The 17,621-nt window shown below is 46.1% G+C and overlaps 1 protein-coding gene across 1 annotated transcript in view; it reads right to left on the bottom strand.

Annotated features, from left to right (window-relative positions):
• The window catches only part of plce1 (phospholipase C, epsilon 1), a 46,189-nt gene that overhangs the window by 14,799 nt on the left and 13,769 nt on the right, over window positions 1–17,621 (bottom strand). The window contains exons 3-19 of the mRNA XM_035407221.1: window positions 15,525–15,841; window positions 9,905–10,050; window positions 8,438–8,696; window positions 7,836–8,044; window positions 5,758–5,799; window positions 4,619–5,252; window positions 4,071–4,232; window positions 3,859–3,976; window positions 3,249–3,411; window positions 2,404–2,526; window positions 2,097–2,233; window positions 1,643–1,881; window positions 1,449–1,510; window positions 1,141–1,306; window positions 634–741; window positions 392–508; window positions 36–194 (exon numbers count right to left, since the gene is read on the bottom strand). Of these exons, the coding sequence (XP_035263112.1) occupies window positions 36–194; window positions 392–508; window positions 634–741; window positions 1,141–1,306; window positions 1,449–1,510; window positions 1,643–1,881; window positions 2,097–2,233; window positions 2,404–2,526; window positions 3,249–3,411; window positions 3,859–3,976; window positions 4,071–4,232; window positions 4,619–5,252; window positions 5,758–5,799; window positions 7,836–8,044; window positions 8,438–8,696; window positions 9,905–10,050; window positions 15,525–15,841 (3,161 nt within the window). The remainder of the gene's footprint in view (window positions 1–35; window positions 195–391; window positions 509–633; window positions 742–1,140; window positions 1,307–1,448; window positions 1,511–1,642; window positions 1,882–2,096; window positions 2,234–2,403; window positions 2,527–3,248; window positions 3,412–3,858; window positions 3,977–4,070; window positions 4,233–4,618; window positions 5,253–5,757; window positions 5,800–7,835; window positions 8,045–8,437; window positions 8,697–9,904; window positions 10,051–15,524; window positions 15,842–17,621) is intronic.

Genomic DNA, 17,621 nt, shown 5'->3' with positions numbered 1-17,621 from the left:
GGCTGCCGTTGATCCTCCACTCTGGGCCACATCACCTTCTGTTTGAGAATGTCCACGGGGGCCTGGTGCGCTTTCAGCTTCTTGTTCTTTAAGAGGATCTTGCCCCTCAGCTGCAGAGGGGAGGGGAGCAGGGGGTCATCGGAGAAATCGCTCTCGAACAGGAACTTCGTCACTAGCTTGTCCCCAAACACCGTCTTCAAAGAAGAAAGGAAAACAAGCAAAAAGCAAAACTGATGGGAATCTGCACGAGCACAAATAGCCGGGCCAAATGCGATGATCGTTATTGCTGCAATTATACAACATCAAAGCTGGATAGGACGATATGGGGGGAAAAAAAGAAAATACAAGAAACAATCAAAATATTTTTGCTGTCTCAGCCCATCGAGCGTACCTTGAAGATTTCTGCCATTTTCCGTTGCTGGGGCAAGGAGCAGTGGTTTTCAATGGATAGAATGACAGGCATGTCAGAATTGACGAATGCTGTCCGGTTAATGGCCTCCACAACATCCTGCAAGAAAACACAGGCCCAAAGTGAGGGGAAAAAAATGCATTTGTGAACTGCGTGTTCCAAACTCTAAAAAACTTTGAATCTCCTATCAGACAAAAGGACACAGTGCCAGCATGGACAGCCACCTTGAAGGGGATCTTGGTAGTCAGGGTGTGACCGTGGTAAATAATGGGCATCCCATCATCTCCGTCCCAGCAGTCCAGCTCCACACTCCTGCAGCCCAGAAGCAGCACCTGAGGGGGAGCCAACAACCTGTTATTATCCAAAACTAAAAATGAGAGGAACCATGGAGATACCCGCTATCATTTACTGAGGTATCTCTGCTGCCAAAAACTCCCAACACAAAAAGACATTGGAATCAAAACAGTATGGCATTTAGAATAACAGAAGAAGCCTGCATGGTTCCAAAACCATCAAGTCCCAGGGGAGTTTGGAAGCATGCTCAAAGGGGTTAGACAAATCAGCTCTTGCAAAGCTGCTCTTATTTTCCAGAGCGACTGCAGCCGATCTTAAGGAAACATGACCATTTTGGAAGGGTGACATTGCCTGGAGCTCAGAAGCTACTGAGAGGCCGTGGGGTACAGAGTGACTCCATCCATGAATGCAAAATCCAGGCAGCCCGGCTTCCTCACCTGGCTGTAGAGCTCCACGGAGGACTCTCCCTTCAGCTGGTGACCCGTGAGGTACGTGTTGTGTGAGGAGGCGATGTAATAATAGGACAGTGGGTACTGAAGGTCTTCTTCATCCACCTGAGACTCCTCGCATTTGGACGCAAAGTTGTCCTTGTCCATCAAAAACCTGCAGAGAGATTTTGAAACAAATTTGGTGAAAATCCACAGCATTCTCAAAAACAATAGTACCCCCTTAATACGCAGACACAGACACACACACACATATGGTATCATTTCATAATCATTTCATCACTCAAAACTATACCAACCTTGCAAAACCCTCAAAAGACATCCAGCCCATCTGGCGCATGCTCACAGATGGCTCAAATTTCTGAAAGAAAAGTGAATAAACAAAAATACAAGAGACTTATATGATGAACTAAAATAGCTATCGCAGGTACGAGAAAGATAGGAGAGATATTGAGAATGACGGCGGCCTGCTGGGTAACGTAGTTCTTCCCACCTGGATGATGCTGAGGATCTCATCATAGGTGAGGTGCTCCCCCTGGCAGTTGACAAGGAAGTCATTGAGCTGCAGGATGTCCATGCCCAGAACCCCCAGGGAGGCACTCTCCACGCCCGTGCCATTGGTCACAATGCTGGCCGCCGCAATGGCATCCGAGATCTGCTTCTGGTTGTCCGACATCTGCTGCCTGGTCCGGATGAAGAGGCCCAAGTCAGAGCCGTTGCGTGTCAGGAGGTCTGTGGATTAAAAACAGGCAGCCTTACATGCCTCATTCCATCTGCCAAAGTCCACTGTCATCCTCCACAATGCGTGAACCTAATGGCACGCAAAACATTTAAAGTATCAGAAGGACCAACACAGTTATGTCGGCTTAGCAAACTCTGGTAGAATTTTGCCCTGGATATAAGACAGTAAAGCACAGGCAGGGATAGGGGAAGGGACGGGTACGCACCAAGGTCAGGCTGCAGCCCGGTGACCTTGTCATCAATTCTCAGGTTTGTGTAGAGGGGAGCAGATTCTTGGGCAGAGCGGCTACAGGGCACAGCGTAAGCATCAAACAAGTCCTTAAGGTCCTTCCGGCTTCGAATGCTGCAGATCCAAGAGAGGCAACATTTACCACGCGTGATTAAAGACTGACTTACATACAACCATTCCTCACTTTACATTCATCACCAACTAACTGAATCACTGAGACAGCATAAAGGTGCTATGCATGTAGTCCATAACTGTAAATGGCTAAGGAAGATAAGATGAAATACCTGAAGGACTTGAAGAGCTCCACGAACTCGGTGAAGCTCATGATGCTGTCGGAGATCATGAAGTTCTGAAAGCCCCTGAGGCAGCCCTTCCCCCGCCCGTGCCAGCTACGGCTGCTCCAGGCCCTAGAGGGAGAGGAACAGGACACAGGCGAAACATCACTCGTGATGGCGGGAACTCGCCGGGAGACACGGATCACGCTCTCAAACACCTGCGGCCTGTTTGCGGACAGGGCTCTCGACGTTCAAGTGCCATCTTTTATGATCCAACAGAAATGTTCCCGAGGTTCAAATGGTGCAGGCAAAAAGCCGGCTTGCATCTCTGAGTTGTTCTCTCATGTGGAGCCTGGCTCCATACAAATGAAAGGGATAGGCTGGGAGTTTGAAGTGTAAATAAGCTGCGTGTCATGTCGTAAAATATCAAATAATCAAAATCAACACTAATGGGTTTAGTAATAGACGCTTTTTAACTTTCTCCGAAAGGTAGTGCCTTTTGATCATTCTTTTTTATATGTGTAAGTCCATTTTGGTCATTCTTTTTCATACGTATAAGAACCCAGATCCAAAGAGTACGCTTTATTGCCAGTTTCTTTTTCCATTCAAAAGAAGAGTTCCAATAGTATGTCTTCTTTTCAAAATATGAAACATTTGAGTCACTGAGAGGAAAAAAGTCAAAGTTGAGTCAAAGCTGGATTTTGGCTCAACATTCCTCTCAAACGGTCATGTGGACCCTGATTTTTTTGCAGAGACAGTGAATGAGACAGTGGAGATACAGTGACTATGAAACCCATAGGAGGATTCAGGTGTGAATATGAGACCTGTAGGAGGACTCCGGGGTGATGGCTTACCCTGTCTGAGGTTTGGAGCCGGAGGGCAGGATGGGGGAGGAGAGTGGCCGGGCGGGGGTGGAGGAGCACATGCTGGAGGAGGAGGAGGAGGAGCCACTGGGGGACTGGCCTTTACTAGCCGACAAGGACAGGGGTCCGGGGAGGCCCAGGGCACTGCCATCTTCTAGAGAGAAATGCACGAGTACACGTGAGTATACCCTGAGCAAACTGAAAAATATAATGTAGCACACTATGATCATGACTGGATGAACCAGTTTGAAGAGAATGTCACATATGTTCTCCTGTGAACATGGGCTACTTTTTTCTTTTTTCTTAAATATGATGAAAAAACTAACATCCTCAACTACTGTACCACAATTATTTCCCAATAGATTAGGCCTCAGACAAAATGAACAAAGAGACACTTGTGTATTTTTCCCAGGAATGAGAAAGCTTCTTGAGCCCAGCATTGCTTAGACTTCAATCCTGTGTAATCCAATGTGAAGTCCAGTTGGTTCGTTTTTGTTTAATCTGATGAACAGAGCACCAAATAAGAGAAAAGCTAAGAGCATTAGATTAGTAAATTCAGATAGGTACTCTTCCCTGGGAGGACAGTGTTGAGGCGACTCACCCTGCTCCTCCGGATCCACGCTGTCGGTGGGGTCCGACCCGCTCCGGCCCAGGGACTCCTTACAGCTCCTGGTCTTCCGCGACACCATTTCATCGTCCGTGGCGTCCCCGCTGTCACCCTGCGGGAACCACGTGGAGCGCGCTCAGTGGGATCCATGACACACACAAATCAAGCAAGCGGCAGAAAAGGGTTCCGGGTTAAAGGTTCCTTACCCTCATGAGGGCCTTCTTCTTTTTCTTGGTGGTGTTAATTCCCAGGGGGCTGTTCTTCTGCGCGCCGGGCTTCTCCGTGCTTGAAGTGCCCATGTTCCAGCGACGGCCTCCGAACAGCTCTATGGCCTGGGCCAGCGTCGGGCCCTCATACCTGCAGTCCTCCTGTAAGCACCAACACTACTCTGTCACCAGTCTGAAAATGGGAATTCCTGTGCATTTGATTTGTTTATTGTTTCACCATTCACCAGTGGGAGGCTGGGTGGTGGTTCAGGGGTGGGTTGCGGGGGAGAAAACCATATACAATTTAGGGCTACAGGGGTGACATACCCACACGTAAAAAACGCACCTTTTACATGGGATGATGGTAAGCAATCATGAAACGAAAACCAAGCACCACAAGTTTAGAATATTTTCTGGAAGATACTCTCAAAATGCCCCCCAGTGGGTGTGACTGGAATGTACAGGTTCTGCTGTTCATGGAAAAAAAAGTCATTGATGTGCTTTCTACAACTGAAGGTACAGTACACAAACCAATCTAAAATGAGTACCTGATAGATGCTAATATACTGTCTCCTCAGCCACTGAAGCCTCTGGTCAGGAAACCTCTTCATTTTCCTCACCGCGCTGACGAGCTCTTTCAGCCCGTCGTACAGCATGCGGGCTGTGAACTTGGGGGCCACAAAGTGCAGGAGCTTGTTGTCGGTTGTGTTGAGGCCGTAGAGCAGGGTGATCCCGTTCTCCTCCTGGGTCATGTTGCACAGCTTGTTCTGCAGGCACACGGCGTGGATGTCCACTGCCGGGTGGCCCATGAAGACGGCCTTCACGACGGAAATGTCCAGAAAGCCCTCTGTCAGGCCGTTGAGCACCACCTGCCCGAAGTACTGGGGCTTGCAGTTGCTGAGGCCGCTGCTCTGGGGCCGGGCCCAGGTCAGGAAGCAGTTGTCGGGCTGCAGCCGCAGGAAGCAGCGGGCCGTCAGGTGGGACTCCTGGTCGAAGTGGATGACGGTGGACCCCTGCAGGAGAAACTGGTGGACATCGGCCTGGATGGAGAGCACGTACCAGGGGATGAGCTCCGTCCCGTGGGTGAAGGCCTTCTGCGTCTCCTCCACCCCCTGGAACTCCACCTCCTTGGCCTGTTCTGACAAATCTCCATCTGAGTCCGAGAGGTCCCCCACTATGAACCTGAGGGCCAATCAGGAAAAGCTTTGGTCAAGGAGAAAATCACAGGTAGTCCTAATGGCCAATCAAGAAAGACTAGTCAAGCAGAGAAACACAGACGCTCCTAAGGGTCAACCAGAAAAGGTTTTAGTCAAGCAAGGAAAAAAAGATGACCCAGAGGGCCAATCAGGAAAGATACTGGTCAAGCATTGATACACAGAAGAATGCATGCAACTTTTGAACAAAAACCAAGTGAGCTTGGAAGTGCTGTCTTCAGTCTTAACAACAATGGGGTTACCAGTAGGTGAAATTACATCAGCCATGATAAAATCCCAAAAAACCTCCTCATAAGCAAATTACTCTCACTCAGCAAGCACCTGTATGCACACTTGTATGCAAGTGTACTTCTGCAGTAGCCAAAAAGGTACATGCAAGAAAGGCATTTTCAGTACAGCACTGTATTTTTTATTTCTCAAAAAAAAAAACCAAAGCAATGCAGCTATGGAGCCCAGAAACTCAACAGACTTACAAGACGTGGCTTGAATCGGATGTTTTCCTGACAGGGAGTGAACTATGATGGAAGGATGAGGAAGAAAGGTGAAGAGAGGAGTCAGAAAAGTGTCAAGATTAAAACATCAGGAAGATGCAAGAAAGGCAGCCAGAGGAGCTTGGCAGGAAGCTTGGCTCTCCGGAGTAACTTCTCTAGAACTTATCGGAGCCCCCAAAATAACCAGCACTGGATACAAAGAGCAGCACAGACCCTGAGAAGTTCCAGAGTGAACCGGACACTAATTAATAACGGACCCAAAGGCCTCCTGACACATCGTGTGTAAAACACTGAGGACAAACAGAGCTCCATTTCAGCTTTTGGAACCTACAAACCTCTGGGAAACCCATTTCTCATCATTTCATTAATAAAAACAACATCTAGTCCAACTTTTCCTGTTTACATTTCTCATAATTACTTCATAAGTTTCTGTGTTGCAGCTTGTTTGAGAGGAACACTGTGCTAAATTTGGCTTGATGGATTCAGACAAAAATATAATTGTGAATTCCAAAGACAAAATCTTGATTGTGGTGGAGTTTTTTTTATTTAGCTTTCTTGATTCTGTATCCCTTAAAATTATAGCATGAAAGTGTTAAAACAATTTTTAATTATTTCAATGGCTTAAGAAATGACTTGGAAGTGGAGGCAATTAAGGGTATTAGCAACACTGCAGCATGGATGACCAAAGGTTAGTTTGATTTAATGACGTACAGACGGGGCAGCGAGGTTGCACGTCCAGCTGAAGCACTCGTTCTCAGTGCCTCTCCTCATCATCTTGAATCAAATCCGGACTGTTCTGGCGCAGACTGCGGGCAGCAACCTTTCAGGTCGGTACGTGATTGGCCACGGGGTTTGTTCAGCAGGATAACCCCCCCCCGCCCCCCACCTCATCTGGCAAGAGCGGCTCCTCCGGTCGATCGAGCACCTGCTGCGAATGCAATCTTCCAGCACAATGACTGCACCGCTCGGCTGGGTGCACTGAAAAGTGGTGGGCGGCTACACGCGTTTCAGAGGACACGTGCCTGTCCAGAGTGCTCTCCTCTCTCCCGAATTGATTGGCCATTCCAACGACGGGATAACCAGACAAGCAATTTACCTCAAGCAGGAGTTTGAAGCGAGTCTTCGGCCCACCCGACATGGCGTGACGAGCGCCTCAACACTCCTTTAATAACCTTGCCTCCGATCCGTCCAGGAGACCTCAGCTAATTGGTTCTCTGCTGGTTCTCTGCTGAGAACAGGTCTCACGGCAGTGTCCCCCCACCCCAGCTTCAATCAAACGTGCTAAACCGAGAATGAAAGAAATGAAAGTGCCACGAGGTTGAAGGCTAGCAGTCTGACTCAGAGCGCTTCAGCCCAGCCAAGGTCCATTTGCGCACGTGGCATCCAAGGGACGTACCTTACAGCATGGCACTCTGTGCTATCTCTGTGAATCGCCGGCCTCTGTCACACTGAAACAAGCAGAGAGCCCTTGCTCCATTCATTTACTACCAATGTAACAAGTATTATTATTTTTTTTTTTTGGTTTGATTTAATCTTCCCAAGACGGATGAGTGTTATTATACCAACGCTGTGTGCAACAGGCTCATGTCCTTATTTATGGCCTCATTAGCTTTTCGCAGTAAAGTCACAGTTGACTTGGAAGAGAAGGAGAGCAGATGGAGACGGAAGGGCAGTGCTGTCGTGCAGTGTGTAACTGTCAGGGACAGGCAGTTCCTTACTCCCCTGTCAGTGCTGAGTAATTCAGGGGTCCATGTCTCAGGACAGGCCAACTGGATTGATGAAGAACGGCCGCTGGTTTAACTACGCTGTTCTTTTAAATGGCTGACAAACCGTTTCCACTGAAATTTTTTTTTTTTTGCTAGAGCTCATAGAAAAGGCACACAAAATGGACCGATTAAACAAACTAGCTTCCCGAAAATACTAGCGAGAGCTCACAAATATGCGTTAGACTCGATACAGGAAGCCAGCTTCAAACAGAGTCTTAAAAAAAACTAAGCATGAAGCATCGTTAAGTATCGCAATTTGACATGAAAATGAAGGAAATACAGAAAGAATCTTACTGGTTCCTGCTCCTCTCTTTGAAGGAGTTCTTGCGGGAGGAGGTGCCCTCGCGCCCGCTGTCCTCCCCCTCCTCCGACTCCAGGCTGCGGTTGCAGCTGCGGATGGTCTGCAGGATATTGCTGACCGTGGCCTCCTTCTCGGGGTTGTTGAGGCCGTCCTTCCCCGCCCGCTGCAGGAAGTTGTCCTGGCCGTTGTAGTCTGTGACAAACTGCAGAGCACAGGCGTCTCAGTCGGCGCCGGGCCAGGCCAGGCCAGGCCAGACCAGGCCAGGGCAAGCAAGGTCAGGAGCGAGGCCAGCGCTCTCAGAATGCTTCCCGGCATGAAACACCAGAGAAAAACACCAGGCTCTCGGTCGACCACTAGCATAAATAATCAGCATTAGGGTCGTGGTGGTATTGGACCTACACATTAAATTATAAACATAAACAGCAAGCGAGGGTCAAGGAGGATACACAGTGCATTAAAATTTAAGGTAAACAACATGTAGTATATGAATTTTCATGACATAAGTTGCTAGTCTTGCCTACCGTCTTGCCTACAGTTTGGAAACCTCTAGGCTAGGAAAATGACATGGGCCGTAAGAAACGGGCGCCGGCCTTACCTCGATGGAGTCCTCCTGGGCGTCGAATTTGGGGCGGAGGCTGATCAAGCTGGCGGAGCCGTCCAGAGCGTCGCTGAGCTCCTTGAGGAAGACGCCGCAGAAGGGCACCACCTTGCAGCCGGGGATGTTGAGGGCGCGGTTCACCATCTTTCGGTACTCGGACGAGGACTCGTGCTGCGCCATGGCGTCCTTCAGGTTGCGCATGGTCTCGATGTCCGACTGGTCCATGAACTGCCACATCTTCAGCACCTTACGGGACCTGGCCAAACAGGCGTTCAACCCCGTCACTGAACCCTGCCCTCAAACATCAGGCAACGTGAGACTCTCTATTGCCATGGACTGACACCGACTCCTACAGTACATGCCACCACAGATCTCTAAACAGCACACAAAAAATAACGGAATCATGATCCCAGTGGATAGATAGAGTTTATACAGCCAAGAGAGTTGAGCAGAACGCAGTAGACAAGCAAAGCGCTTCCTGACGGCTTCCATTTCCTCTCTCGCAACCGTACTTCATGCCAAATTAGATAAACACAATAACTCTCCCGGGTTACCATGGCTAATGTTTACTCTGAAGCAGTTGTGTGAATGAACAAAAAAAAAGAAAAAGAGAAAGAAGTGGACCGGACCACTGGAAAAGCCAGCAATGGCTTCCTTGCATTTCAGCCCTCCACGGTAATTGCCGCAGATCCATAATTCAGACTTGAATAAAGTACAACATTCAGACACCGCTGTGCCCCTGCCAGCGGCCGCGGAAGATCAAAGTGCCAGCGTTAATGCGCAGCGCTGCAATGCGATCTGCTGCGGAGCCTACTGTTCCCTTTTAGTGGAGCTATGCAGGGCCCCCAGCTCCGCGTCGCCCTGCCAAGAACTCCATCACTGCCCTCCTACAGAGGCTCTCTGAGCCCTGCTAAGAACCCCACAGCAGAGTTACAGTCATCTTGGAACCTTGCTTACCCTGGCACAAAAAATACTGTACAGAAAAGCACTTTATAAAGAAAATGCAACATTGTTAATGTTGTTGTTGTTGATGATGTCATTGTTGTTGTTACTGTTATTCTGGCTTTCTACATAGTTGAACTTGCCCAGATCTTCACCTGACCCTGCCGATGACTGAAAAGGCATTGTGTTGCAGCACAGTCATCCTGGACTTTACCAAACTCCACTGTAGAGAGGGAGCTGCTTTTAAGGTTGCCCGCGCAAAACTTCATTACACCGCCTCAGCACCCCCCCCCCCCCCGCGCGACCTGGTCATGACCCGTTTAAGCACTCCATCAGAACCTCGTAGATTTCCCTAAGCTTTACCAGATTCCTATCTGAGCTGTGCCAAGAACTCCATCGAAGGAAACTGAAGCTGCCCTGAGCACTGCCTGATCCTGCCAAGTATACCATCAAAGCCTCCGCAGATTCCCCGAGGCTTACCAAGAAGCCCATAACAATGTTACGGTCATCCTGATCCCCCACCTGAGGCCGGCCAAGAATTCCATCACGGCGTTGTAGTTGCCCATGTTCCAGCAGCACTTGGCGACGTGGACCAGGTGGGAGAAGACCTCACGCTTTTCTTCCATGGAGCCAGCTGTCAGGATCAGCCAGGTTACCCAGGAGCTCACCTGGAGGTCACACAAGCCAAGAATCAGCCCACAGCCCTGGGACTCAAGTGTACTTGAACACAGCTGAACAGAGCCAAAAATATATTTTATAGACTGCGGATACCTATAGAGGGCGCCTTAAAAAAAGGTTGTGTAAATAAAATATAAACCCTGGTTTGAAAGATTTATATCCTGAAATCCTGAGCATAAGGGGATAGTAAAACACTGGTTTGGAAAACAAGTTACAGAACATTTGGATCCTTTGAAATATATGAAATACCAGTTTAAGACCATTTTCCCAGAGTTACAGCAGACACAAAACTACTTTTCTGTTGTCCTGTGTCTTCTGAACACAGACTGACCGACACACACACACACACATGCACACACACACACACATACAGACACACATGCACACACAACATACATGAAATATAAGGTTCTCATTGAATTGCTACATCCATTTGTGTGTATAATCCTGTTTAAATAGCTCCTTTGTTCCTGCTAAGGAAAATCACAGGTTAGTAGTTCAGTGTTCTACAGTGACTTGGGGGGATAACATACTTATGGCAGCCACTGCATTTAACACATCCAAATAAAAAGTATTTTCCCCTAACCAAATCAATGCGGAACCGAAAATATTATTATTATCATTTTTTTTTTTTAATGAAAAAGAGTGCTGGGCGGGTGGGGGGTGGGGGGGTAGTACTCATATCAAGTATCCACTCTGGCAAGGGAGACACTTGCTTGGAATAAAAATGCTGGAGAAAATTGAGATTTTACTGAAGCAACAAAACAAAGCAATTCCAATGAAAACAAATTAAACATAAATGAAAACACTTATGTGTAATTTAAAGCAGATAATTTAAAAATCAACCTGGTAGCATTATGTAAGCCCTTAGCAATGGACACCACATCACTGCCAATATTTGAATGCTCTGCCCTTTCCTGACCCAAGCACTCTCATGGATTCCGTAATGAAAATATTGTTTTATTGGGCTCCTGAGTGTTTCAGACAGTAATGCATTCTCCATCAGTGCAGAACAAACCCTAAAGCTGAGATATCACAGGTCTGAGCCTCAGAATAGCCCACCAGGAGCACGATGGGTTAAATTTGCGTTCTACAGGTTGCTGCTGCATGGATAACAGTCAGCAACATGCCATACACTAACAGGCTGTTTCCTCCACTCCAAGTGGTGCTAGCTCTCCTGTAGTACTGTGGGAACTGTCGTAAGAAAACTAGCAGCTCATGGATTAGTGTGCCAGAGGTATGCATCTACTTCAGCTGTAGTGCTCTTAATGTGGGGTAAGGGTGACAGAACAATAACTCAAGAGCCACACTGGGCAAAATTGGGGAGAAAAATTAGGAAGGACAAATAAAATATTTTAGAAAATGAAAACTTGTCAATTTCTCCCTGGTTAAGCGAAAAACAGAATACTTTCCCCTCGCTTATGTGTTCAGTGTTAACATGATAAATAAGTCACATTACTGAACACAAAACATTGGCCAAGAGCAGGAACGAATATTTGCCCGCTGTTGTAAAGCGGCTAAGATGCGATACAGAAACAATTAGATTACGCAAAGAGTTCCACAGATTCCCAAGAGTGAGTAGGACAGTCCAACTTGTGTCATCTCTCTGGCATTCTTCTGGCGAGCCCACCGCACTAGGATTACATACACGGAGACATGTCAGCTGGCTTGTGCTGGGAAGGGGGAAACAAACTTCCCAGATATCAGTTTACAAGGTTATGCAAGAGGGCCAAAACCTCCATGAGATGAACATCAGAGACCAGAAACACAGAGAAAACAATATCGGTGACGTCGTTTTATTCGTGGTCCAAAAAAATGAGGGAAAAAAAAAAAAAAAAGAAAGCCTTGATGCGGCATCACTTGAATGGTTTGATGGTTTATGCAACTGGCCCTGCACTGCACCGCACACACCCAACCACCCACCTCAACCCCCCACGCAATAACAGGGAAAATGGCCAGCAGCAACCATGTCATCAGGGGATGCATTTATCACAGTGCAACATTTTAAGAGTCAGCACAAACAGACAAGGGGTGATCAGACAATGCTCGCCCACATCCATCATCCTGGGGTCTGAACGGAGACGGACAGAATACCAACAGGGCTTCAGCGCCCAGGATTATCACCAGCTTTCCACGACTTTTAACACCAGCTAAAAAGGCACTGCAGTACATTGCGCCATTCCCTTTTTTGTCATTTCTCGCCGTGTTCAAATGCAGCAGTAGCCAGCGTGGATTAGCCAACGTGGATTAGCGTACATACTTGGCAAGGGGATGGAAGCTCCTGAATCCACGTCCCAGAAACTGTTGTGCTTATTTAGGTGCCAGCGGTATTAATAGGAGCAGGAGACATGTCTGCAGTCTGACATGGATAACACAGGGCTTCATTAACCTGGTGAAGGTATGACATCACCATGTTTGCCCTGATCCTGGTTACATACAAAATGTCCCAGCAGGGAGAGGTTTTTTTAAACACCCTGCTTTAGACCGCCTGGTGCCGAGAGTGCATGCCAGCCACCTGTGATCTTTTCATGGAGTGAAACAGTGCAAGAGAGGCACGCAACTAAACGGATTTTGAAGGAATTAAGACAAGAACGGGCTTCCCAACATTGAAATAGAAACCATACCGCCAAGTATTTTTGTTACGAAACTAAAAATTCTGGACTATTTATAGATGTTCCCTCACAAAGGGTGACCGAGCACATAAAGTGTCAGTACAGTGCAGAAGAGTAGAGACAGTGGTGTTCACGTTGCAAAGAGGCACCTGTACAGTCCCGCATGAACACTACTAAATCACTAGAAGTGCCCAGAATCAAATCCTCTGCTCCCCCCACCCCCATTTGAACTATCTCATAATTTTTGAGTAATTAGTTCTAAAAAAAAATAAATAAACCAGAGAAAGCACCATAAATACTAGAGCAGAGCCCACCAGACAGAGGAATTATTTTCCTATAGGATTATTGCACCTTTGGTCTGATTTCATGGGCTAGAAATTCCAAACAGACGTGGAATCTACTGTCAAGATGCTCTGGATAAGAGCAAGGGTAACCGTGGCTAATTTAAAAAAAACTAATTAACATATGACATAATGTAGTCAGACACCGCAGTCAAAACTGCTGCTGCATGTGTTTGTCCATGTGGAATGTTTGTGTCATTACAATCCTGTCATGTGTAAAATGTATTATGTACGGTGTCTGAGAAAGAAACTGTCCAATACCTCAAAAAAAAACTGTTAAAAAAAGGCTTCTAAAAGTACATGGTTAGCTTCCTGACGTAATTGTTGTATGATGAATTTTGGCTGAAAGCTGTGTTTTCCAGTCTTCATTGGAAGTGCACTTTTCAATTCACACCTATTATTACGGACACCTTTCTATCACTGGTGATGGAGTGACATGGGCTAGCTCCATGGTTACGCTCCAGGTGTCCAGGTTTCTGTCAATTTCTGTTGTGGGCACAGAGATGTCCATCTCTGGTTCTGAGTTTATGCAAAATGGCATTTCAGAAATGGCTACCGCTTCTCTCTAAACGAAAATCAGCGTTCATGAAACATTGAAAATGGTCAGCACCAATTTTTTTGTGTCTCATATACAAAAAAAACCATAATAGCAAAAAATCGTTTGGCTGCCTGTGAATATTTTTAATTACTGTGAATATCACTCCATGCCTCTTAACAAAGGTCAGTAATCCAATCAAACAGACAGCTTTATGTCATGGCGTCATATAATTACAGTTTAATGTGCAGCACTCGATGCTAAAAACCACCTAGAGCGTGTCAATAACCATGCCAGCCAAATAAATCAGAGTACGGTTATTAATTCAGGATGGAACTTTCGTTCCACAGGTGACATTAATTCTCCAGCCATGTCTCCATCAGCAAGATTCTGACTCAACTCACTCATTGTCTTCTCTCTACAATCTCTACCATATGGGTATGATGGGCTACAGATGAGTGAATGACTGAGGTAAATGGACTAGTGAAAGCTACCAATCAGAGACAAAGATAATGAGAACAAGATGGACTGAACACCAAGGGACATTCGTAATAAATAATGATGCAACCATGTAATCGCTATCAAATTATGATCCCCGAAGATCAATGATGTAACGCAACATCTGACAACAAAATGGTGCTTGGATCAAAATTTATATGAACGGCCTGCTTAACATTTGCAAATCAAAGAGCGATTAAAACAGACCGAGCTGACTTTGACAGCATGAGGCTGGGGAATTTGTTTCGGTTAATTAAGTTCAGCGCTGCCTCCCAAAACACTTTGCAAAATTATCCATAATATTATTATGTGAAATTACCATAACGATATGAGTTGTTCAATGGCTTTTGTGGTTTGGTGGTTGCATGTTTGTGTACATTTCTTATTTACTTTGAGATCACAAATTGTATTTACCCAACAGTATGGGCTGATCGTGTGGTATTATATAGCTATGTGATTGGCTGAGGAGAAAAACAACTAAGAAACCAATACAAGTTTGAGATTCAGTAATTTCTCATTATGTCAATGCAATTTGCTTGCAATTAATATCCTATAATAGATAAGCAGGCAAGTGTGCACTAAAATAAGCTTCATGTCATGAGCAGTTTAAGGCTCTTCACAACAACCTGTCCCCGATCATTTGGTCTACTGGCGGTCACAGACCTATGATGTCATCTCCAATTACGGCATATATTACAAATAACAAATACTTCCAGCTCTGTTCCATCATTGATGAACAAAACTGTTTATATCATTTTAAAAATACATTTCAATATTCTCACAAACAAAAGCAACACAGGGGCTTCTGCAGTACACGTTTTAGCCAAAAAGACTAATTTCGTGGAAACAGTTAGGCTACACCAAGGAATCAAAAACATAACTGTGCTGCAATTCAATTTCAAAACCTTTGTACTGAGGAAAACTATAAAAGGTTTCCTTGCTAATTAAAGATCTACTATGTCAAAAATGTGCACTATTCTGTACAGCCATTGACAGTCAAAAACAAAATCAATGAAAGAATCACTGGAATAACTAGGAGAGTTCATTTTCATCAACTTAATGAAAAACTATTTTTCCATTTCTCATTCACCACTATGAAGTGATGTTGGCACACGTCCATTTCATCTCCCTTTCAACTCTAAAAGGCAGGCCGGCCTTGATAGCACGAGGCTGTTTAGCACTGGCTGATGCCGTGACCTTTCGACCGGCCCGGGCAGAAGTTCTGCTCGCGTTCTCAAAGCTGGACCGCAAATATCCCGCCACTGCAAAAACCATTCACACAGCCTGACGCCAAGGCTAACCTCGCACGTATTCATGCCCAATCAAGGGATACAACGCCTTCACCGAATGGCATTATGTTACATGTGGATCAGGAAAAGTGTCTCTTTTTTTTTTTTTTTTTTAGAAAGGAGAAGCGCGCAGGACACGCTTTTAAGAGCGTGGGTTCGGGCTACGCGCGGAACCTCGTCCTCCCTCACCTCGTTGAAGCGGGTGACCAGGTCCTCCACGCCGTTGCGGCGGCTGCTCTGGGTGGGCATGGTGGGGGCGGACAGGGAGGCCTTGAGGTGCGGGTGGCGCTTGTGGCACTCGGGCGTGCCCAGGTCGCGGGTGAGGAAGCAGAGGTAGTCGAGGGGGAAGACGCGCTGGTACAGCTGCTGCTCCTGCTCCGTCAGGATGCTGGCGATCTCCTCGGGGAACTGCACCAGGTGCTGCAGGTCCGCCAGCTCCTTGCTGATGCCCGCCACGCTGACGGGCATGACGTTGGACGCCGCCACTGCGCCGCACAGCTGGCGTTCTGCGGGCAGACAAGCATAGGGGCATGTCAGCAGAGCATGTGACAAATGTGCAGGACTGTTGCGTACAACGTGTCTATGACATACATGGCTAACATGAATACTCGCTAATATTTAAGGATGTGTCTAATTTGTATGTACTAATGTACGTATGTATGTACTTATCTATGTACGTATACATGCATGTATGTGTATACACACACACTTCAAATGTTCCCATGAAAACTACTAATGTCACATGTACTGTAGCTCTCAAGTCATAGTCAGTGGTCACCCAAAATAAAATACTTGAGTCTGATCCAAGTCCAGGCTTTCAAGACATAAAACCCGTGCATCTGCGGCTAACTGCAAGCGCAAACCAAACGCAGCAGGGGAGTCGGGAGCGGGTCTGACTACGCTTAAATCTGACGTCCTGACGTGCGTGCGCGAGCAGTGTTTTCGTGTCCCGACTGCTGGGCTCCTCATCTCGGGTCATCCGAGGAGAACAGTGTGTGCAGGAGCCACGCTGGGATGGTGAGATAGATGCTAATATGGAGGACGTCAGTCAACAAACTCGCCATTCAGAAGTTCTGAGTTCCCCTGCGGATGTAAGAAAGGAGGCTGCAGTTGCTAGCATACTGTTCAAGAAAGGAATGGTGTTCATAAAGTCTTTACACTCTATATAGAATTTTGTCTATACTCTCTACTAGTTTACTGAGAAATGTAGTGTGAAAGTGTGGATTTAGAGGCAACACAGAATATGTGAACTGCTGTGTAGCTGAGAAGGGCAATACTCAGGCAACACAAGTGTCATAAATTAAGGAAACGGAAATTGAAAATTGAATTATGGGCAGTGAGTGGCGTGAGGAGCACTGGACTTTGGATCTTCAGGTTAGTGCTGCAAATCCCAGGTGGGTTTCTGTGGTACCCTTAAGCAAGGCTATTTACTCCCCTCCCCTGAGAATCCAGATGGACAAGTGCTGACATTCAATGCAGCAAAGCACAGAAGTACTGCCCTATAAGCTCGGATATACCAAGTGAACAAAAAGCAGAATGCTCTTTATTTATTTATGTCAAATGAGAAACACCCCATGTGGATGTAAACCGTGCATGGGTGAAAAGTGAAAAACTGCAATAACAGGCCATGCACATGGAGAACTTGGGCTGTTCAATAATACACCTGAGACTTTTTCAAAATGAAGGCTTAAAAGTTTTTTTTAAGTATATTTTTTTCATTTGAATAAACAAAATGTTAAAAATAACCTTCATTTATTGATATTACATTACATTATTGGCATTTGGCATATGCTCTTATCCAGAGCGACTAATAATAAAAACACAAGGGAAGGCCAGGAATCAGTGAAATAGCTCCACAGAGAAGGAAATAACACATTAAGAGGAAAAAAGGGCTAAATGCTAGACTCTAGCTGATAACTTGTCAAATATCCTGACAAACATTGGCTACTAAAATTATACAAGCAAAAAGCCAATAGCAACAGTGATATGCAATGTTTTACTGATATCTGAAAAAAGGTCTCTATTTATTTATCTTTATTGCAATTTACAGGTCTGGATAAATTAGCAATAACATGGTAAAAATGTGGTCAAGCTAAATTACCTTAACCTCTCCAGAGTTTCTGGCTCATTGCACAGAAACAAAGGACTAAGTAACACTTCTACTGAAACAGAGATAATGAAGCCTTGCTATAAAGCAATACCTATCTTTATTTCCACCAACGAATAGGGTAGGGATAGAGAGATAGGGAAATTAACCGTGATAAACATGCAGGCTGCACATGCAGT

The sequence above is a fragment of the Anguilla anguilla genome, chromosome 2 (assembly GCF_013347855.1).
Source record: "Anguilla anguilla isolate fAngAng1 chromosome 2, fAngAng1.pri, whole genome shotgun sequence".
In the NCBI taxonomy this organism is placed as follows: domain Eukaryota; kingdom Metazoa; phylum Chordata; class Actinopteri; order Anguilliformes; family Anguillidae; genus Anguilla; species Anguilla anguilla.
This window is presented reverse-complemented; position numbering and strand designations above follow the sequence as displayed.